We start from the raw sequence: 24,452 nt of genomic DNA on the forward strand, positions 1-24,452 counted from the left end.
CAGGTGCTTCCTTACACGCTTATGTAGAGAGATTTCTCCCGTAGAGATGTCTTTCTTTTAAGGATGTGAATTCTTTATTAACCCGGGTAGTATCTGGCCCACATTCAACCCAGGTCCAGAGATTGATTGATTTCTTTATTTTCGTGTCATGCACACAAAGTGCCCAACCCTCATGGGTTTACAAGACACCATAAAAACAGACAGACAGTCAAACATTTCATCACATTTTATTCAATTGCAAAATTACTAGGGCTGTCAAAGTTAACGTGATAACGCGGTAACGCAAATTTGTTTTAACGCCACTAATTATTTTAACACATTAACACAACTTGCTATTTTCTCCTGGAACTAAATGTTTAGCAAATTATAGACTGCTATTCATACAGTATGAATTCTGACTGCTGTTTGTTGGATGCTTTTGTCTGAAGCGCTCAACAAAACCTTGAGGAGAGGTGAAGGGGAAGGATTTAGTCTGTGCACCAGACCTTAACATTTATTTATTTATCACCTTGCTTGCTGATTGATTTGTTCTTTCACTCATTCACCGAGGCTTTGCGTTGTCCCTTCACAGCATATCAGACGTCCCATATGCTGTTCATTAAACTTCATTAAACACATTGTTAATTAAACTTGTAGATAGGTGTGGGTAAAAGAATATTATTTGTGTTAATGATCCCTTTATCCATTACTTTCCTGTATACATTATGTTTGCCATAATAACACTCCCAAAAATACTATAACGTGTGAAATCACAAGTCTGTACCCAAATTAATTGGATTCACTCACTAAAATCTGTCCGACTGCCTTAAAGCTGCAGTAGGCAGAACGTTTTTGGCATCATTGGGCAAAAATGATTCCATAATAACCTTTCAGCATATTGTAATTCAAGTGTTCTGAGAGAAAACTAGACTTCTGCTCCTCCTCATGGCTCTGTTTTCAGGCTTCAGAAAATCTAGCCCATGACAGGAGACGACTTTGACCAATCACAGGTCATTTCAGAGAGAGAGCGTTCCTATTGGCTGTGCTCCGGCTGGTGGGCGGTGCTTGGTATTTCCTCAATAGATCTCAACATGGCGGCGGCGTCACCAACTTTCTCATTTTACAGCTAATCAGTACACTACAAGATGTTTCTGGAAACATTTGAGGAGAGAAATAGGCATTACAGTAACAGAATATTAATTCATATTTGATCAGCGCTGCCGCGAGTGATTGACAGCCGGCTCTCATAGACGGCAGCTGGACCGCAGACTCCAGATCAGCTCTGACTGGTTGCTTTCCTCCGGTCTGTAAAATCTTGCAGATGACATTAGGAGCAACGGCGGACACAGGAGGACACAGAGGCACATGATTTTTTTCAGATTACCTGTTTTGTGTACTACTGTCAGGATATAGTGATCCTTTTATAAAAATAACTTCATATTATCATATTTGCTCCATTTCTACCCACTGCTGATTTAATCCAGATGAGAGAAGAGAGGAGCTGATGAAAACATTAGTCGTCTTCAGTTATTCACAGCTATGATGCGTTACGAGTATCATCGAGGTTGCCCTGTCATACTGTTGGAGTTTGTTAGGAGTTCATTGACAGGTGTTTTTTTTTTAATGATTTATTTATTTGTTCAGCTCTGAAGATATTAGATCCCACCAGGCTCAGTCTCAGTCTCTAACTCTTCTTGGCGACTTGAGTGACTTTGATTCTTGTCCTCAAGAGGAAATTCATGTCGTTGCTTCCGAGACTTCCGCTTCCTCTCCTCGGCTGGCCCTGTTGGTGCGACATCCTCCTCTATGTGTTCCAGATGGCCGGGCGCAGGACGAGGTTGGCCGTCAAGACTCCTGCTGATTTACTGCAGACGGAGATCTAGATGCTCCTCCGTCCCCTCACTAATCCTCTCTGCTCTGTTTCCTGTGTCCTTTTTATAAAACCTCTTCAAAAGACCAGGCAGGAAGGCTCAGTGAGGCCCTGGCTGCTACATGAGTTTATACATGCTGTATATGCTCATGCATAAATATGAGTGTATATATCCAGAAGGAGACGTTGGTCATCTTAACCGGAGCATAAACACCGATCCTAGAACAGGCACACTTTGATAGTATGTTAAGGAAAACATTGATGACCTGAATCCAGAATTGGAATTGTAGTTGTTCACAAACTAACCCAAGATGATTTATCCAGAACTGAACTTTATTTATTATTTATATTATTTATATTATTCATCCTGAACAGCAGTTCTGTTAACTATACTGTACGTTAAGTGGAAACATGTTTGGGGTATGAAGTGCATTAACACTGAAAAATAAGAAGATACTGTGTAGTTAAAGTTATTATTGTTATAGTTTATGAGTGTGGTGTTGGCACACTGTCGTCCTACACAGAAACACAGAAACAAAACTGAAGCCTGGCTAAAACACTTTATTTTATAGGTCCATAATTTCCCCAAAATATCTATAGGACGTTTTCTGGAAAGAACTCTGTAACTTGGCAATTATTTCAGGCAAAATATCAATTTCCTAGAAACCCAAGTAAATATTAATGCAATATTTATATTTCTTCATCATATATTTATAATATTTAAATTTATTATATAGTTGTGTTACATAACTCTCAGTTGGAGCTCTTCTACAGCTTGGATTAGCATTAAATGATCATTCCGAAATATTAAGAACTGCATTACAAAATATCCAGTTCTTTGATTTAAAAAAAAAAAAAAATAGGTTGGATAAACAAGCTTTTACTCATTATTTGGTAATTTGTGAAGTTTTACATTTTTTAATTAGCACTCCAAACTCACTGTTTGATTGATGCATGTTAGCATAATTCTTAAACTGATACTGCGAAACTATTTATTTTATACTAACTGCCAAAATACTGAACTTCACTGTCACGTAATTGTGAACCAGGAAGTATAAACAGTGACAAACGCCGTGTAGGGAGGAGGTCGGGTGGGTCAAAAACACCACACTTTCGCCCAGGAGACCGTGGTTTGTACCCCGTGTGAAACCAGAAGTCAACGTTGATTTATTTGTCACGTAAGTTACGTACTTAAGTAACGCCACTTCAAGAGTTAATTTAACCCAAACCATGATCTTTTCCTAAACCTAACTAAGTAGTTTTGTTGCCTAACCTTAACCAAGTTGTTACAGAGTCGTAGCAAAATGCACGAAAAATGAGGAATAACTTTTCGATAGATATCAGACGAACCGTTGTATGAAGATACGTTGCATACAGTGATCAATGTTTATTTATTTATTTGTCACACTGGCTCATTGATTAACAGAAAAAAAAAAAAAACTGTACATAAGCCGGAGTTAGCTTGAAAGGCTAAATTCCATCTCGCCAGAGGTTTAAAAAAAAAAACTACAAATAGAATAAAACAACACATAAACAACATGCTCAAGACAGAATATATACAGTTGTTTTGTTGTTGCATTACTTATTGCTGTACAGTATGCAATAAATAATGCAACAACAAAACAACTGTGTCTGGTAAATGCTAAAAAGTTAGCGATTGTTCCCATACAGACTCAAATTTTGATACCCCCAAAATACCTCCACTGATCACTGCACTGCCTTTCTGGAATTCTTTGAAAACAAAATCAACACCATCCACCAACAGCTGGCCTCATCCTGCACCTCCCCATGTGACCCACCCTGGATGTCAACCTCCTGCCAACCACTCATCAGCACCCTCTCTAACTTCACACCCACAACGGAATTAACCATCACTGAGCTCATTCATAAAGCCAAACCCACCACCTGTCAGCTCGATCCCCTCCCCACCATCCTCGTCAAAGCCTGTCTGCCCTCCATCTCCCCCATGATCACAAGAATCATTAACTCCTCCCTCACCACTGGTATTGTACCCCCCACCCTCAAAACTGCTGCAATTACACCAACCCTCAAAAAACCCGGTGCTGACCCAGCTGATCTGAACCACTACAGGCCCATCTCCAACCTCACCTTCATCTCCAAAACCCTTGAGAGAGTGGTCGCCGCCCAACTTCAGTCCCACCTCAACTCAAACAACCTCCATGAACCCTTCCAATCTGGTTTCCGCCCCAAACACAGTACTGAAACAGCCCTGGTCAAAATCACCAACGACCTCCTCCGTGCAGCTGACTCTGGACTGCTCACCATCCTCATCCTCCTCGACCTCACTGCTGCCTTTGACACCATCTCCCACCCACTACTCATCACACGTCTGACTGATATTGGTATCACCGGTGTTGCACTCACATGGTTCTCCTCATACCTCACCGACAGACTACAATTTGTGAAACTGGGTAATCACAGGTCAAGGTGCTCCGCTGTTTCACTGGGTGTCCCCCAGGGGTCAGTATTGGGTCCACTCCTGTTTATCATTTACCTCCTTCCCCTTGGCACTATCCTCCGTCATCACAATGTCCGATTCCACTGCTATGCCGATGACACACAGGTCTACATTTCAACTGCACCCACTGCAGCCCTGCCACCCGCCTCCCTCACCACCTGCCTTCAACACATCAGGAGCTGGATGAGCAGGAACTTTTTAAAACTCAACAGCCATAAAACTGAGGCCCTGCTCATCGGCTCCAAGAACAACATCTCCAAAACTCAACACACCACTGCTCAAAACATCACCATTGATGGTTTCCCAGTACCGTTCTCCACCCATGTCAAGAGTCTTGGGGTCGCCCTGGACAGCACACTCTCTTTTTCATCTCACATAAAAAACATCACCCGGACTGCCTTCTTCCACCTCCGCAACATCTCTAGACTCCGTCCATCACTATCCCACTCCAGCACTGAAATCCTGGTTCACGCTTTTGTTACATCCCGGATCGACTATTGCAACGCTGTCCTCTCTGGCATTCCCATCAAACTACTCAACAGACTCCAAATCATTCAGAACTCTGCCGCCCGGATCATCACCCGCACCAAATCCTCCGACCACATCACCCCCATCCTCATCCAGCTGCACTGGCTCCCTGTTAAATCCCGGATCGACTACAAAAACCTTCTGCTCACCTACAAAGCCCTCCATAACCTCGCTCCCACCTACCTCACAGACCTCCTCCAGGAGTACACTCCCTCCCGTTCCCTCCGTTCATCATCAGCCGGACTTCTGACCACCCCCACCTCACGCCTCAGCACCATGGGAGCCAGGGCATTCAGCTGCTCTGCTCCCAGGTTATGGAACTCACTCCCCCCACACATCCGGCAGTCTGACAATATCACATCTTTCAAATCCCTCCTGAAAACCCACCTGTTTAAACTGGCCTACTCTCTCTAGAACTCATCATCACCCATCGTATGTGTTTGTACAAATATGTCTCTGTCATGTCCTGTTGTTTTTATATTGTTTTTTATCTGTCTATGTTTTAACAGATTTTTGTAAGGTGTCCTTGGGTGTCCAGAAAGGCGCCACTAAATAAAATGTATTATTATTATTATTATTATTATTATTATATGCTGCCTGGTGCACATCCCAGCTTTACCCATGATGCCACACTGCAGCCTGTGGTAAATCAGGAGCAAAGGAAATGTCAGCTCTGCAGACAGGCGGGAGGGCTGTTGGTGTTTGGTCTCCCACCTCTTGGCTCCCAGTGTGACGGAAACCATTTTCATCTGTGCTGCTTCCACGTTGGACATATGAAAGGATCTGACTCTGGTTCTGATTTCCTGGCTTTTGTCTTTGTTTTTCCTCCTCTCATTTTATTTTGGCTTTTTTTTTTTTATCAAACTGACCGATAGCGTGATCAGAAGCAGACCTACATCAGAACAGAATACGATATTGTTGGTTTTGTTGTCGGCACCGTGGATGAGCTTTACAGTGCAACGAGTGCTGCAGAGATTCAACAACAGCAGGAAAGAGCATTCGGATCTGTCTGGGATTTACGGATTTATCATTTACTTGTTGAAGGAAAAACTATTTAAAGGCCTCGGAATTCATCATGTTCGATGGAATATAGCCTAAAATTACATTCTGGAGCTGATCTCTCCTCTGATAGAAGAATTATTTTTGTACTTTCAAATTCATTTAATTAGCAAAACTGGTCTTGAAAGTCATTCTAACTCACACTAGAAAGGTCTTTGCACTTTATTCTTCGATAACATTTGCAGGCATCCTCTTAAACACATTTCCTCTGGTACTCTGTTCACACTGAGCAAATAACTATTTGCAGCTAGAAATTACACTGAGTTGGATCAGACAGAGAGTTTATTAACTTTAGTTTAGAGCTTCTCATTACTGTTCCTTATTAAAAAAAAAATCATACAGTTAATTCAATGTTAAAGGCTTTGTAACTTTAGTTCTTTAATTGTCTTTTTCTGGCATCTGGAAAACAGTGGATAAAATCAAGTGTAAAGTACAATCAGGCCCTGACGTGTCTGTCTGTCTTCCTCCTCAGATATTCATTGGGAATCAGAACCACGACACCCCAGAGCTGAGGTCGATGGGTCCCCTCCTGACCCGCTTCGTCAGGATCTACCCGGAGAGAGCCACCAACGAGGGCTTGGGCCTCCGACTGGAGCTGCTGGGCTGTGAACTGGACGGTGAGTTCCATTAACCAACAGAGTGTCTGCATTCACTCAATATCAATTTTCATTTTTAATTTCATGAAGAACATAAGTGTTTTGGTATTTTTATATCTCCTGAATGGTCTATTATATATTCCAGTAATAATCCATAATTTAAAGGTTCCATACTGTAAAAAGTGAGATTTCCATGTCAGGTATAAGTGCAATAAATACTGTCAAATTAAAACAAAAAAATAATTAAATTAAATTAAGTTAAATTGTAAAAACAATTGCAAAAGTGCTGCCAGAGCTACCAGTGTTAACCTGAGGGGGAACAAGAGTGTGGGTGTTACTTTGTCCGTAATGACGCCGTCGGTCAGGACAGCGTTATCAGCTGTAACCGCCGTATGAGCACAGTGCAGAGTGGCGGCCGTTAGCTAGTCAGTGGGGCACGCTCACATGCACGAACATGCACACGCAGCCGGCCCGCCGATGTCAACAAAGCACAGTGAAGCTATGATTACAACACATACAGAGGGAGAGCGACTTCATTCTCTGCTCAGGTAGACATTACCCCTCTAGATCTTTACATAGACAATAGTTGTTTGCTGCTATATTAATGCTCTGAATTTCTAATTCAGCACATTTAAATGTGCAGTAGGCAGTATATTTTTGGCATCATCGGGCAAAAATTCCATAATAACCTTTCAGCATATTGTAATTCAAGTGTTCTGAGAGAAAACTAGACTTCTGCTCCTCCTCATGGCTCTGTTGTCAGGCTTTAAAACATCTAGCCCGTGACGGGAGACTTTGACCAATCACAGGTCATTTCAGAGAGAGAGTGTTCCTATTGGCTGTGCTCTGGCTGGTGGGCGGTAGTTGGTATTTCCTCAACTGATCTCAACATGGCTGCCGGGTCACAAACTTTCTCATTTTACAGCTAAACAGTACACTACAAGATGATTCTGAAAACATTTGAGGAGAGAAATAGGCATTACAGTAACAGAATATTGATTCATATTTGATCAACGCTGCCTAGTTTGACCGTTTGGTTGGAGTTTGCGAGTGATTGACAGCCGGTTCTCATAGACAGCAGCTGGACGGCAGACTCCAGCTCGGTTCTGATTGGTTGTTTTCCTCCGGTCTGCGAAATCTTGCAGATGCCGTTAGGATTACCGGTCTCATGCACTGCTGTCAGGATATAGTCATTTTAATCATATTTGCTCCATTTCTACCACTGCAGCTTCAAGGCTCAAGTAGCCAATAGAAGACGGTTTCAACATTTTCGTATATTTTTTGGGTTTCAGTGTAGCTGCTAAATTTTTAGGAAAACACTCTGCAACATTAGAGGGAACAGGCTCAACATGCAAACATCATTTTCATATGTGTTTGCATTAATGTGTGCGTGGCATCAGCCAGCCAACCAATCAGTCATTAAGCCGTGAACTGCTTACACTTCAGACTGCTTATCTGCAGTGTTTGGTGTAATGAGAGAGAGAGAGGGGATGAAAGGCTGACGCATGCCATGGCAGGCTACTATCTCTACTGCAGCAGTGGTCAGAGCTGGATGGTGTTTCTGTGTGTGTGCGCGTGCGTGAGTGCGTGCGTGCTTGCGTGCATGAGAAAGAGGGGAGCTTGACCTCCCGCAGTAGGTGAGGGAGGAACAGATGAAGGGAGGAGGGAGGCTCTCTGGTGGAGTTTGAGTATCTGGTTGCCCTGCAGGGAGAACGATAAGGATCAGCCAAAGCCGGCGAGATTGCAGAGTAGACGATGAGAGAAGAGTGTGTTTGTGTGACAGAGGAGAGAGGAGAAAGGAGGATGGAATAACAGCAGGAGATATGAGAAAGACGAGAGGAGTAATGGAGACAGGAGATAAAGTTGATAAATCAACTTAACTCCTAAGATTCCATGAAAACCTCAAGTTTTTTTTGGTTTAAAAAATTCAAAAGCCTTCAGCCGCTGATTGTTTTTGCATTTATATATACATAAAGTGTATTTGAAGCAGGACAGAGAATGCGACCGTACACAGGCAGCTAATGTACTGCTGTTGGTATGGACATGGCCATGATTGACCAAACAGAACTGAGTATTCAACAAATCTGTGTAATAATGTTGTATAGATGCTTGGATGAAGTGGCTGACAATGTGTTTCGCCAACATATTCTCATACAACGAATACGAAAAATGTATCCTCCTTTTTGGTTCGTTTTCCAACGAATGTCCAGCAACACGTGTCACTCGTTACACGCATACAGTCTTTTCAAAATAAACTTCCGTCTTCACAAGAAACTACTTTCGTAGGTTTAAGCAGTAAAACTACTTGGTTAGGTTTAGGGAAAGATCATGTTTTGGATTAGAATAACTCCAGAAGTGTGCGCATATGGAGAGGGCGTGAAAGCAGTGAGACCAAAAGAAGAAAAGAGAGGGAAAACAGGAAGAAAGAAAAGTGTGGTATTTGAAGCAGCGTGTGTGTGTGTCCCAGATGAACAGAGTTTCACTTCAGAAGGAGAGAACGACGACAACACACACACAAATGCATGCAAACCACACGTGTGCACTGGAAAATGCAGACGTGCAGATGACACAGACACTTAAAGATACAGACGAGCACAAACATACACATTAGCAATCATGTCCAATTATCCAAATCACAGCCTTCTGCTACTTTGATGCTCCCTGACTTTATCTCTTCATTAATGTACATAATGATAAAGCTTTGACCTCAAGTGCTCTTATCAGCCAAACAAGCTGATTTCATGCTATTAAATAATCAAAATGTACTGATATTAAAGGCCTTTTTGGATGTAAGGCGCCAAATATAAGATCACTTATCCAGCAGTTCATTTAGTTTTATTGAACAACTCCTTCTCCAAAAAGTGTTTCTGTTGATTCATCAAAGGAAAAAAGTCTCTTCCTGTTTCTACAAAAACATCAAGATGTCAACTTAAGCTCACAGGAGAGAAAACTAACAAGCTGACGACACGCCTGCAGATCAGCAGTTTAATCAGGTTCCCTTTGTGTTCGTCGCTGATGCTGCTTCAAGCTTTGAGTTAATTCATCCACTTACATCCACGCTGTTGTGAGAGCAAACCTCCGTCCCACTCACAACGCTGCAAAACACGCTTCCTTACAAAGTGTAATTACATGCAGACCATCTGGGGTTTTTACATAGTCTACATATGCTAATGCAAGTTCAATTTGCTTCATTTCCATAAAAACACATCACTAGACATCGACTGCGTGGTGGAATTTAACAAGATAGAAGGTTTGTGTCGTTATTACTTTGGTCCTCGATGGGAAAGAAGAACGTCTCCTCTTCAATCTTCCAGAAGTATCCAGACAGTTTTGCAGGATTGTCAATGAGAGTGTCTGGTATTCAACCTAATATCTCTTTTCCCCAAATGAGTCACAATTCTCCTGCATAGATAAAAACCAATGGTGTCATTAAGCTCCAGAAGTTATTACAATGCATAGATGCCTCTTAAATTTAGCTTTGTTTTACTACATGTCACGCTGTGGTGATAAAAACCTGTCTCCGAAGTAGCAACGCTCTGCTCAGCTCCTTGTTATTTTTCAGTACCTTTTTAAGGAGCCCCATCAAATAAATAAAAAGTTTCTTTTGCTCATTCCTGTCCGCAACTTAGGGATGGTGATAACAGATTAATAAGCATCAGGTTTGAGACAGTTTTCCCGTGAGAAACATGTGATGACACACGCCTGTTTTTAAAGTTGCTTATTTTTCTGCGTGGGATTTAACGTTAACATTTGGCAAATAGAGTCAAGTCTCATTTTTCAGTCGTCGACATTTAAAGCTGCAAAACTCTGCCCTTATTGGGTTCCTGGAAAAGTTCTTTATTTTTCTGACGTCATCACCCTGAAAAAATTACAAATCCTCGAACAAAATCCTCAATTTTAATAAAACAATTCAGTGTTTTAAATTAGTTTTTTAATAAATCAGCTCTCTTTAATGAATATTACTCGTCAGTGCATGCTTTCTTTGTGTGCGGCAAGCGGGAGAGCAAACAGTTTTTTGACCACATTGAAAATATTGTTTTTGAAAGGCTAAACGCCAACAAATATGGACTGAAGCAGAATATTTTGTTAAATATAATACGTTTTTTAAATGATTACATCTATCTTTTTTTTAAAAACAAATTTAGATTTTGGGACTTTACAACTCTCTGGATTTATTGGAAATGTTTGGATCACACAAGTTGAAATCAATCGTATGCAACTACCACTGGAATATAGTTCTACTAATAATATAATAATATTAGTGTAGCCTGATCTTTATCTGCAACTGTGCACAAATACTGGGTTTAAACACAATGTTGTCTACTAAGTAGCAAAAAATATACAGTATATATTTTTAAATAGTTTTATATACACTTTTTTATAAATTATCCAGTAAGTGTGTTATTATGATTTCAGTTATACATGAGCAAATCTAATTTTGACAACCTCAGAGCAGATAAATCCTGGCGCACCCCCTGTGATCTATGGTGCCGCATTTAGGGGGCCCGGACCCCAGGTTGGGAACCACTGCGATAGGATACAGACTGTAGAACAGTTCTCTGCTCTAAACTGAGCCACTACAACAACATGTATGGCCGCACTCACTGCACACCACTGGGTATATCTTGTATATGATAAATGAATGTGTCAGTTGGTTATACTCCGGTATTTATGTCTTTTAATGTTGTTACCGCCGCTTGGTCAGTGCCCATCGGCATCTGATACCGACGCATGGAGGTACCCTATTATTAGACGGTCAGAGCAAGTGACATAGTCTTATGAGCACGAGAGTCTGCTCAGGGCGGACGGGAGGGGTGGTGGAGCGGTCAAACAAGTACATGACTTTCAACCAAGAGACCAGTGTTCGTGTCCCGTGTGAAACTAAAAGTAACGTTGACTTATTTTGTCTCCTAAGCTAACCACAACCTTTTCTTAACCCTAACCAAGTGGTTGTGTTGCCTAAACCTAACTTCCTGTAATAACAGAAGTTTATTTTGAAAGGACACTATGCGTGTAACAAGCGTATATTGACACGCCGTCCCTGGTCCGTCCAAAAGTAACACAAGAGGGGTACCCGGTGCATCGGCCTCCATGCCGAGGGGCACTGACTGAGCGAGTTGGGAGTGAGAATGTGTTGCTGAAAATGGCAGAGACAAACAGTCTTTTATCCTTCTCCCTATCCAGACATTACAACTACAGCTCCTCCCACCACGCCCATCGCATCTACACTTCCCATGACCACGTTTGGAGCGACCACCACAGCGCCAATCACCATCCCCGGCACGACCATGGTTACAGACTGCGAGGAAGGACAGCAGGACTGCGGCGGCGAGACCGAGGCTCCCTACGACTACGACACTGTGACGGGTAAACTCAGTTCCTGTTACTATCTTCCTACCCTCCTCTGTGTCTGTATTCATGAGTTTGTGTACGTAGCGCTCCTTAAAAAGTTACAGTGTGCTTTGGAGGCAACAGGTAGAAATGCTAAATGTGAAAAAATCTTTTTAAAAAGATTTTTTTTTTTATTAGAATCATTTAAATATAATTCTACTTTTAGAGTCTGTTTTAAGACGTGAACCACTCTTGCATGCCCATCTTCTCTTTCATCCTGCAGCACTCATCTCTTTCATGTCCACGATAATATATCTTCTTGACATTGACAGAAGGGAAAGTCGTTGGACTAAGACCATGAAAAATTCTCCCTCATCTTCCCTCTCCCCGTATAAGTTTGGACTGAATGGGTATTTTTTCTGTTTAACTTGCTACATCAAAATCAGACTGACCCATCCATGCTCAAAATTCTCATTTATCTCCCCTTTACTGTAACCAAATCCGATTTTATAAACTGTGAGAACTTGTGCTGAGAAAGTGAAGATCTTCTCTGAAAAACATTCATATCCAAATATAAAAACTATAATAAAATATACTATACTATATTTTCTGAACTGCGGTGCAACCCTACATGACATTTTTTTAGAGAGTGCTGCAGGAATGAGTCCTAAAACCAGGAAATGAGTTAGCATTTTAGCACGTCCGGTTCCCTAATCTGGTAATCAATGAGTCTTTTGAATGGGTTTTTAGTTAGATGCCTGAAATAAGGTCTGTGGTTACATTTACATAAGAGATTTTAATGTTTTGTTCTATGATATAAAATACATCAGTAAACACCCCACTCATGAAATTTGAAGCTTTTACATGTCTTACAAAAGGCCAACACAGTCATGAAATAGTCGCAAAATGTAATCTATTTGGTTCGTGTACATACGCTCAGCACGATTTTCAACAATGTATTTTTCGTGCGTTTTCCTACGAATGTATAGCAACATGTGACGCACGTGTCAATCCAGTCTTTTCAAAATAAAACTACTTGGTTAGGTTTAGGAATAGATCGACTTGGTTAGGTTTAGGCAACAAAACAACTTATTTAGGTTTAGGAAAAGGGTTAAAATAACACCGGAAGTGGCGTAACCTAAGTACAGAAATTACGTGACAAATAAATGTACTTTGACTTTTCTGCTATAATCCAAAACCCGATGGAACAATCCCGTTGGCTTTTGGCCTACAAAAATACAACATCCCTGGAGCACTCTACTGCTTTCTTGTAAACTGAGTGTATGTGTTGGCATCTGTGTGGGAGGGACCAAACCGTCTGACCTTTGACCCCACTCTGACTCTCCCATCTGTTTATAGCAGGAGGCACCACAGCGGCCGACCCCATCATGGACTTCATACCAGGTGAGGCTGTCTGCCACAATCTGCTTCCATGTCTACTGTCCTCTTCTCATCTGAACTACTCACCTTTTATCTTCATCTTCATTTTCTTTATCTTTTCTCTTCCTCTGCCTTTCATCCCGTCTTCTCTTCTCTTGTACAGTAACGTTAAAGTCGAGGTGAACCATTTTACAGGCACATGTACAAACAAATGTGCCAGTTCAGGGTTGCCAGATCGGTGCATTAATTCAGCCGACGGTCCCATCATTCAGTGTCGCCGAGAGTACCGGCTGCAGTCACAGAGAACAATGAAACTGGCTTTTGTGAGAGTAAATGGCTTTTTCGTCACCCCAGTTCACAAATGAGACTTTAGCCTAGTGCTGCTCAGCCCTGAGCCACTGGACTGCAGAGAGGGATGTTGATAGATTCACTCTGAAATACACGTGCGTTGTTTTTTATCATGTTTTTTCTTTTTTAGAAAAGAGAGAATAAGAAAAGAGAGATAAAGACATCAACATATATGTATTAATATTAAAAGGGAAGGAAACAGAGGTTCAGAAGAAGTAATATGTGAAGAGAAAGAAACAAAAAAAAAACAGCACAACACAGATCTCTTGTTCCTGCAGTTAAAGCAATAAAGACAGATGGTTATTTGTGACATAACGGTTATTTTATTTGCCTCATATTCTTCATTGCAATGGCTTGAAATGTATCAGCAGAATTCATGTGAGGCTCAGATGGAACTATAGCAGTGTTTACCAGTCTTTCTTCCTTGTGACTCTTTAAAACGAAGCACCTCCTTTTCACAGTTATGGTCTTGTGTTTTTAAGTGATTTTTCTGTCTCAATTGCTTAATTTTAAGGATTTCTTTCAGGCCTAAAGAGGTGAAGATATCCAATATTTCACAAGATAAGATAAGATAAACCTTAATTGGAGGGAAATCCGGGTGTTGCAGCTGCACAAGGATAGAAATAAGTACAGATACATAGAGAAAGGTGACATCAAATATATAAATAATTAGAAGTATTTGAAATAAGAATAGAATAAATCAGAACATAGATGTGACGTATTCTCATACAACAGTTCTTAGGATATCTCACAAAAAATTATTCATGTGTTTTCCTACAAATGTCCAACAACACGTGTCAATTTCCGTTCGTTACATGCATACAGTTTTCTTTCACAGGAAACAACTTGGTTAGGTTTAGGCATCAAAACTACTTAGAAAGATTGTGGTTTGGGTTGAATTAACTATGAATTTGGCGTAACTTCAGTACGTAAGTTATTTGACAAATCAACGACAGCGGTCTCCTGGGCAAAAGGACAATATTTTTAGACCCACCCATCCACCCCGATCTCCTAACCTACGCTGCGTTTGTCGCTCTTTATACTTCCTGGTTCACAATTATGTGGATTACATACAAATTGATTTTGTGGGATATATACGAATTACACTTTTTTCGTAGGTATAGCTACAAACAGTGTATGAAAACAGCCTGCATGATAACAAGAAGAAAGAAAGAAAATTAAAGTAAAAAAAAAGAAACATAATTTATATAACAGAAATATATTTTTCTTTCATATTCCTGATTTATCTTAAATGCCTAGTGTAGTGATCAAGAAACAATAAGTTAAAACCATCTCAAGGTATTTGAGGTTCAAACCAGATGTCTGAAAAGTGAAGCCAAAGCTGAAGTGCCTTAAACCTGCATTCTTTCTAATAGCCAGCAGGGGGCAACTCCTCTGGTTGCTAAAAGAAGCCTGATTGTATAGAAGTCTATGAGAAAAATGAGCCTACTTCTCACTTGATTTATTACCTCATTGTAAACATGAGTTTATGGTCTCAATTGCTAGTTTCAAGTCTTCTTAAATACAGCTTGATGTTCATTGTCCGTGTTTTCGTCTTACAACTTTAACCCTTTCACAGTGTGTTTTCAGTTCATGAAAGCTCATTATAACCTTTTGGTAGCCTAAAAATGTCTTATTCAGCGTTCGGTTGTGCTTAGCTCCACCCTCTCGTGTCACTTGTGGTTGCAAAAAACCAAGATGGCGACGGCCAAAATGCCGAACTCGAGGCTTCAAAACGGCCACAAACCATTGGGTGACATCACAGTGTCGACGTCCACATCTTATATTCAGTCTGTTGTTCAAATATGACCTTATGACTTCTGTGTGAAACTGACACTATACTAAATGACATGGTGGGAAAACGTTAGACACATGTTCCCAAAAGTCACAATGAAAAAGAAAACGCGTGACATTTTTGACCAGTTGCAGTTGTTGGTGCACTGAGAGACACTGAGGTTGGGGAGGCTGCACACGCTCCACATTTAAAGCCAAACGGAGCGCTGTGTTTTTGTCACCTGCATGAATATCTTAGCACCGTTTCACAGGTTATCATCCCTCGTGAATACACCGAATTCAATTCATTGGGAGGAAGGAGAAGAGGGATGAATAGGTGGAGAGATAGCAGCAGCGACAGAGAGGGAGAGCCGGCCAGGAATGAATAGAGACGAGACAGAAAGGCAAGAAGAGAAAGGCAGAGAGTGAAGGTAAACGACAGGAATTGGAGGGAGAGAATAAAGGCCTCTTGGGTCTCAATTAGCCGAGTCGAAGCATTGCGTGAAGACAGCTTGAGGTTGTAGGGGGGGAGGTTACCAGCTCCACGGTCATCTCTGCATCCTATTAGCCTCTCAGAAACAACATGTCCAGCGTTCAGAGATTTCTGCATTCATTTGGATGCTGTGGTGAACCGCTGCCGCCAGTCGACTGCTGCCACAGGCAGAAAGAGGGAGGGAAATGTAGTTTTTTTTCTGTTTGGGGTTTTTCTGAGGGGCCACATCCGCATGCTGGTGGCACCACGCCTTTCTCTCCCTCCATTCCTCTCCCTCTCTCCCTCTCTTGATCCCAAACATCTGTACGTGTTTGGTGCTGTTCTCTATCAGCGGTAACGTCTAGGTTCCACCAAGGCTGCGGAGGGAAGCGCCCCTCAGCGCTGTACGACTCGGTCTTTCTCACCCCCTTTCTCCATCTGCACGAGCCCTTTTTGTTTGCAGCGATATGTTTTCCACAAGCTATACAATTTATACCGCGTGTACATTACAGCAGGAACAGCTTTCTAATATTGATGTTACAAGACTTTCTTCCTCAGGCTGTCTCTTCTGCCTCCCCCCCCCTCCTCTAGACTGGAGCCAATTTAGTGGGTGAACACCGCACATGATTAGAGTTTTTAGCCTGGAAAGAGAGGATGCCGTAGCATTTTGTAAAGTCGTTGGAAAACAGAATTGGTTACCACATAGCAGCCTTTAAAGGCATACTTCACCAACAAAATGACCATTTGTATATCATTTACTCTCCCCGTGTTACCTTGAATTCTTGAAGAAAACCTTGTTTTCCTCGCACGCCTCCACGGTGAACAGAGAATGAAAAAAACTGAGAAAAGTCTGGATGAATTGAAGTTAACGGGGGGCCACGTTTAACACCAGTAAAACTATATCAAAACATCTGTTTATAAACTCTCACACAAGTCGTGCTGTATAATCCACGTTTCATTTATCCAGTTGTATTCTCAGTACTTCACAAACACATGTATCTTTGCTAAGACTTTACTATTTTAAACACATTTTTAAACGTGGCTCTCATTTACTTCAAATCATCAAGACTTTTCTCCTTTTTTGTTTTTTTTATTCTTTGTCCACCACGGAGGCATGCAAGAAAAACAAAGTTTTCTTCAAGAATTCGAGGTAATACACGGTGACAAATGACAAACCGTCATTTTGTGGGTGAAGTATTATAACAAACGGACATTTTTTAAACATTGATATTATTCTAGAGGCGATATAACATGCAAGGGCGCGCCGGGGAACCACAAGGTGGCAGCGTCATGACGGTAAACAGTAACTGTCTGTCAGTGGCGATTTGAATGGAGTATAGAATCTCAACATTTGCAATATAAATAAACATGCCGTCACTTTCTGAATCTATTTTATTTTAACAAAAAACAAGTGTTTTTTGTTAAAATAAAATAGATTCAGAAAGGCAGGGAAACTGTGTTTTACCTTTCTGACTGTTTTCGTTTTCCAGTAGTTATTGTTTATGCTTATAGTGTTGTCCATTGGAACAAGATCCATGACAGGATTGGGGCAGCAGCTTAAACTTGTTGGAACATTTGATTGACTTTCTGGATAGTTTTACAGGAACAGATAACAGTTGATTAAGGCTTCAGTATGCTTGAAACAAACTAGTTTTGTAGCGGATAGCGAATAGTAAAATATCATAGAGAAAAGATCCGTAAAGGATGAAAAAAGAGAACATTACAGAGAAGTTCAAACCCTGCGTACTTCCCCACCTTCACACAGCCGGCCAATCGCTGCATAAAGTGACCGTGATTGTCAGATTGACGGTTTCGGGAAAGTTACAAAAATTGTCAAACATACTGTACATGTAGCTCCCCTGATTCTGAGGTCAGAAAGAGACGTTTCAGACGCAGTTTCACAATCAGTCAAGCTCTTCCATTTAAACACGAGGCCCTGACTGTGACAGCTAGAAATAAGATTACTGGCAAAGTTGAACAAAGAGTTTGGTGCTTAATTCAATTTCAAGGATACTCGTTCCTCTATGGTTGTTTTTTTAAAACCCTACTCTCAATGCCACAGCCTCAAATATATATAAAAGACAGGGAAGCCAGTGAGCGATCGTGTTCTTGTGTCTGTGTCCAAGAGAGGAGGATCTTGGGTAGACAGCGTGAACCTCCACTTGCGTATGGTTTAGCATCTTGCTACGGGGTGAAAAGAAGCGCCTGATTAAAAAAAAAACGTAGTAAAACTAGTGTTGAAACGATTAGTCAGTTAATCAACAAGGCCATTCTGCTATTATATGGACCAAACTACCGGAAAGAAGTTGAAATTTTGAAGACGTTGCACCCAACAGTGACAACTTTGTTGCATCTGTTGCTTGAAGCCGTACACCTTTGCTACTTATTCTCCAGACTTTTGAAAGTTCAGCTCACGTAAAACACAACCATGAAAATCTCCTTTATCAACAAACTCACCTTCAACCGCTCTTCTCTCTCTCTCGTCAGCATACGTGTGGTTCGCCTGCAACTTTGACTTCTCGTCGTTCTGCGGTTGGACCAGAGAGACCGGGACGGGGGCCGAGTGGCTCATCCAGACCAACGGGGCTCCCGCCGTCCACAGAGGGCCGACCCTCGACCACACAGGTAGGGAGATGCGTGTTTGACCGGCAGCCACTCGACAGACGCTCTGTGGGAGAGCTCTCTGTGGCTCTCCATGTTACTGTGCAGCTGTTGAAAGCTGGGCTGAACCTCTTTAACTACAGTGAGCTTTAAATAACACGCTTTGCTGCTGGGAATTCACAACACTGCCTCTTTTATTCTTTTTTTTAAACGAGGAAAAGATGCCTACGATGTACTAAGAAATTCCCGTCGGACACATAACCTTATTCCTGCTCTGAACGACAAAGAGTTTGGGAACGTATCACATAGTTGTGTTGTTCTGCTCAGCCTATAGCCTCTCAGTTGGTTCGAGACAGATGATTCTATATGTGGGTCCATGTTATACTAATAATAAATAATAAATGTATTTATATAGCACTTTTCAGATGTTACAAAGTGCTTTACAAGACAATAAAAGCAGACGAATAAAGTTAAAAAAAAATAAGGTAACTGTAAAAACAGAACATCACAGAACATAACAATAAAAGTAGTAAAGTGGTGGTAGATATATATATATATATATATATGTGTGTGTGTGTATATATATATATGTATATACTGTGTATACAGTATACACATAAATGTGTATAAATATACACATGCATACACAAACCGATGTATACATACGTATATTTACCTATGCATATGTGGAGTGACGCATGTGTACATGCTATATACACATGCATCACCACCATGTCATAATGCATATACATAAACAGACATATAACTTTGGGACCGTATAAGAATGCCATCCTAAAAAAAATATGTTTTCAAAGGTTTTTTAAAAGTGGATACAGATTTAGATGATGGAATCTTTACAGGAAGTGCATTCCAGAGTTTGGGAGCCCTGACAGCAAAAACCTGATCCCCTCTAGTCACAAAATTGGACCTGGGAACAGCAAGAAGTAGCTGATCAGATGATCTCAGACCACATAGATCTCAGGCGCATAGGGTGTTAAGAGATCCATTATGTAGTCTGGGGCCAGACCAAGTTGTGCTTTAAAAGTGAGTAATACAATTTTAGAATGTATTCTAAATTTAGTCTAAATTATTGGCGGGAATATCTCCAGGTATAAACACTAAAGATATGCAGGTGACATTCAGTCAGACCAGACAGTTGTCAGTGTAAATAAAGGGCCAGAGTTGTTTTTACATGAGCATGTTTTACAGGACAAACTGGGACAAGATTAAAATCAAGGACATCCTTGGTTAATAATTAGACATCCCTTCCAAAAATAGTGTTTTTATAGAAAGTTTCAGGTCAGAGTTTGGATGGTTCTTTTTAGCAATAATAGTCTCGGGCTGCAACAAACAATTATTTTCATTGTCGATTAATCTATTTTCTTGATCAATCGATTAGTTTTTTTTTGTCTATAAATTGTCCGAAAATGGTGAAAAATGTCGTTCAGTGTTCCCCAAAGCCCAACATGACGTCTTCAAATGTCTTGTTTTGTCCACAACTCAAATATATTCAGTTTACTGTCATAGAAGAGTAAAGAAACCAGAAAATATTCACATTTATGAAGCTGGAATCAGAGAATCTTTTTCTTAAAAATGGCGCAAACCGATTAATCATTTATTAAGATAGTTGGCGATTAATTTAATAGTTGACAAAGAATCGACTAATAAATGAATCTTTGCAGCTCTACTAAAGCTTTATGTGTTTTGGTGGGTATTTATTTTCCTTTGACTGAACTTAGTAGACGACATTATGCACCTTAAACACCCGAGAAACAGAACCGTATTCATAACTGTCTGTGAATATGCTGTGTAGTCAGCACTGAATAAATTTGCAGATGCTTTCATCCTTAAAACATTTTGAAAATGAATGAACGGCCTTGAAAAAACTTGACTTTTTAAAAGAATACAGCTCAGATTTATCAGTGCGCCTCGGCTGGCTGACCTTCTCTCCGTTCAAACCTCCAGTGATGGATGCTTTTCAGTGGAGACGGCAGCAGCTCCACGATGAATGATTTCACCTTGATTTCTTGACTGAACCAGATCACAAGTAAAAAATGAGCCCTTTGAGATGTCATGTCATATCGTCTCCTGAAGCGTGCTCATACTGAGCCCTTTGTTTTCAACACTGTCGAGTCCTTGAATTTGACATCTTTGGGAGTATGTGAGGCAAGATACTAAACAATCACACAGACATTAAGTTCAAGAAAAGACAGAGAAACAGATAGGTATTTACATTTAGCCATCAACTGAATGTATAATGAACCCTTGAGAGTTTTGGAAACCTTTCATTGATTGATATCAACGCCTGTTTTCATTCAAAATAAACAGAAAACAGTATTACTGACTGTATTTTTACATTCTTTAAAGTCTTATTTTGAAATTATAGAGTCCAAATAACTGAACCAATGTTTTTCCCACGCTGTCAGGAGCCCTTAAACGCAGCACACAGCCACCTCTTACCTTGTCTTTTGCCCCCCCCTGCAGGTGGACCGGGGAACTTCATCTACATGCAGCTGGGGGAACCAGACGCACCCAGTAAAACGGGCGATGATGACAGTGAAGAGGAGAAGGTGGCCAGGTTGGCCAGCCTGCCCATCACCGCGCCGGACGCCGACCTGTGCATGTCCTTCTGGTATCACATGTTTGGTGAACACGCAGGGGCCCTTCACATCAAGCAGAGGAAGGAGGCGGAGGGGGGTCAGATCCTGTGGATGGTCAGGGGTCACCAGGGCAGCCGGTGGAGGGAGGGGCGAGTCTTACTGCCACACTCCAGTGTCTCATATCAGGTAATACAGATATGTCATTTATTGATGGGTTTTTGTCCTTTTGTTGGATAAAAAGGAGTGTAAATGATTCTTAACCCTCTGAGACCCACAATAGACCTGCTTTTGTCTTTTTTAGGGGGGTACAGGGGGTCTTTAGGGGAGATAGCAGGTTAACAGTAGATGTCACATAGAAGTGGTGTACATCATCTGAAAGCTGGGAACATGAGGATTAATTTGAGATGCAGCTCAGCACTGTGTGACAAATTGTTCTAGTCATAAATCAGGAATAAACATGAATTAATTAATTAAAATAATAGTGAAAGTGTATAAAGGTTTAGAACATAATGATCGCAGTATATGATGGTCATCCCCATGCTCTATTATGTCTCATAAGTTGTTGCAGCAATTTCCATCCTCTGAATGCTCTAGGTCTCTAGTTTGATCCATCCATCCTCTGAATGCTCTAGTCTCTAGTTTGATCAATCCATCCTCTGAATGCTCTAGGGCTCTAGTTTGATCAATCCATCCTCTGAATGCTCTAGGTCTCTAGTTTGATCCATCCATCCTCTGAATGCTCTAGGTCTCTAATTTGATCCATCCATCCTCTGAATGCTCTAGGGCTCTAGTTTGATCAATCCATCCTCTGAATGCTCTAGGGCTCTAGTTTGATCAATCCATCCTCTGAATGCTCTAGGTCTCTAGTTTGATCCATCCATCCTCTGAATGCTCTAGGTCTCTAATTTGATCCATCCATCCTCTGAATGCTCTAGGGCTCTAGTTTGATCAATCCATCCTCTGAATGCTCTAGGTCTCTAGTTTGATCCATCCATCCTCTGAATGCTCTAGGTCTCTAATTTGATCCATCCATCCTCTGAATGCTCTAGGGCTCTAGTTTGATCAATCCATCCTCTGAATGCTCTAGGGCTCTAGTTTGATCAATCCATCCTCTGAATGCTCTAGGTCTCTAGTTTGATCCATCCATCCTCTGAATGCTCTAGGTCTCTAATTTGATCCATCCATCCTCTGAATGCTCTAGGGCTCTAGTTTGATCAATCCATCCTCTGAATGCTCTAGGGCTCTAGTTTGATCAATCCATCCTCTGAATGCTCTAGGTCTCTAGTTTGATCCATCCATCCTCTGAATGCTCTAGGTCTCTAATTTGATCCATCCATCCTCTGAATGCTCTAGGTCTCTAGTTTGATCCATCCATCCTCTGAATGCTCTAGGTCTCTAGTTTGATCCATCCATCCTCTGAATGCTCTAGGGCTCTAGTTTGATCAATCCATTCTCTGAATGCTCTAGGTCTCTAGTTTGATCCATCCATCCTCTGAATGCTCTAGGTCTCTAGTTTGTGGCTGTAAAGTTTCATGAGGCTGTGATTATCCTAGAGGTCACCACAGGTCATTTTATACAGTGAGGTCAAGTTTCAAAAAATGGTCTCACTACAATGAATGAATACAATGTCTCCTATGGGGACTAACATCATCACACATCAATACAGTTGGGGTCATTGGATCCACAAGAGTCTCAGCTTTACAGTGATACCCAATTTATGTAATTCAAGACTGTTTAGGGACCCCAGTATACAGAAATATTCAAACACATAATTTTAGAATAGGCACAAATAACACATTTATACTGCATGCAAAAAACTGCATTTGATTATCATAAAGTGGGCATGTCTGTAAAGGGGAGACTTGTGGGTACCCATAGAACCCATTTTCATTTACATATCTAAAGGTCAGAGGTCGAGGGACCCCTTGAAAATCGCCGTGGCAGTTTTTCCTCGCAATAAATGGAGCCTAACTTTGGAGCGTTTTTCAGCCTCGTTCCCGACAAGCTAACATGACGTGGTTGGTACCGGTGGATGGGACAGCCTCTAAAGAGAGTAAAGTCGGTCAGGTCTCGGGGGGTTAAAGGGGATCATTTGTAGCTTTCTATTTGAGACATCAAAGTTTATTGTTATTTTTAGATCCTTTCCTCTCCCTTTGGACAGTTTTTGTCTCAAAGCATCAAAACATCTGTAGAGCTTTTATGTCTATTAAAGAAAGAGGCAGAAAAAACAGGAAAACTATAATAAAAATAGAAAAAGCCCTGAGTTGGAACCGCCACATGAGAAACTCAAATGTGCCCTGTGTCGTACTTGTGGCTTCTTTTTTTTTTTTTGCGTGTTCCCTGCCTCTGACACAGTGCATGCTGGGATAAGTTCCACTTACTTTGTATAGAAAATGGATGGATTTCCAAAAAATAATAATAAATCCTCACCCGTTTTATTTCATCAGTCCATATTTGATGTAAGAGAAAAAGCCAGAATAAGATATTTTCAGGTAAATAAGCAGAACAATGTCATTTGATCATGTAAAACAGAGTTCCCAACCTATTTAAAAAGAAGTGTCTACTTGCAATGTTTTAAATATGTTTGCAGCATTTTATGTCTTTATTAGAGTTAACAGTGGAGACATGACAGGAAACAAGAGGAGAGATCTCCTCTCTCTAAATCTTTAAACATACTTTATCTGAGAGCCTGTCCTGATTTTACTGGAGTTTTTGTTTTATATTTATTATCTTTTTATTTCTGTTTTTATGTCTTTTTTATTTTTCTCATTTCTACTTCCTTTTTATTTATTTTTTTATCTTATGTTACTGGAATTGGTTTTATGATTTTATATTTGAAAACTATTGATTAAAGATTATTATTATTATTATTATTATTATTATTATTATTATTATGACATGCAACAGGATCAAACCAGGGACATTGCAGTTCATGGTCAGCACCCCTACTTAAAACAGCTTAACCAAATAGTGATTTTCTGCCCTTATATTGTTTCATTTTAATAAACTTGAGAGGTCAGAAGAAATAATTTAATATTTTCAACAAGAGAAAATTAATATTTAGATTTTTTTTTTTAAATAAACAGAGTTTTGCAAAGCAAAAAATATATTATTTTATTATTATTTTATTTATGCCATGACCCCTCAGATTTATCTTGGTGGGTCACGTCCTAAAGGATGGGAAACACGGATGTAAAACCAAATTGCACACTGCACCTTTAAAGATCGTAAAGTTTGTGTGGTTTATTGGTTTTAGCTGAAAACATTGAGCATGTAGCATGTTAGCTATCAGAATGAATCCTGTTTCGATGAATGCGTGTGTGTTGTTATGTGTAGGTGGTGGTGGAAGGCGTCGCAGACAGACGCAGCGCAGGTCACATAGCTGTGGACAACATCCAGATCATTGATGGACTCAGTGCTGAGGACTGCAAAGGTG

At 40.7% G+C, this 24,452-nt stretch overlaps 1 protein-coding gene across 2 annotated transcripts in view; it reads left to right on the plus strand.

Moving 5' to 3' along the window:
• Positions 1-24,452, plus strand: part of LOC141777773 (neuropilin-1a-like) — a 114,370-nt gene that overhangs the window by 83,298 nt on the left and 6,620 nt on the right. For both annotated transcript variants that reach the window (XM_074652324.1, XM_074652325.1), the window contains exons 11-16: positions 6,388-6,532; positions 11,696-11,878; positions 13,202-13,246; positions 18,303-18,440; positions 20,901-21,202; positions 24,353-24,449. In XM_074652324.1, coding sequence (XP_074508425.1) covers positions 6,388-6,532; positions 11,696-11,878; positions 13,202-13,246; positions 18,303-18,440; positions 20,901-21,202; positions 24,353-24,449 — 910 coding nt within the window. The remainder of the gene's footprint in view (positions 1-6,387; positions 6,533-11,695; positions 11,879-13,201; positions 13,247-18,302; positions 18,441-20,900; positions 21,203-24,352; positions 24,450-24,452) is intronic.

Source organism: Sebastes fasciatus, chromosome 11, assembly GCF_043250625.1.
Source record: "Sebastes fasciatus isolate fSebFas1 chromosome 11, fSebFas1.pri, whole genome shotgun sequence".
Taxonomy (NCBI): Eukaryota; Metazoa; Chordata; class Actinopteri; order Perciformes; family Sebastidae; genus Sebastes; species Sebastes fasciatus.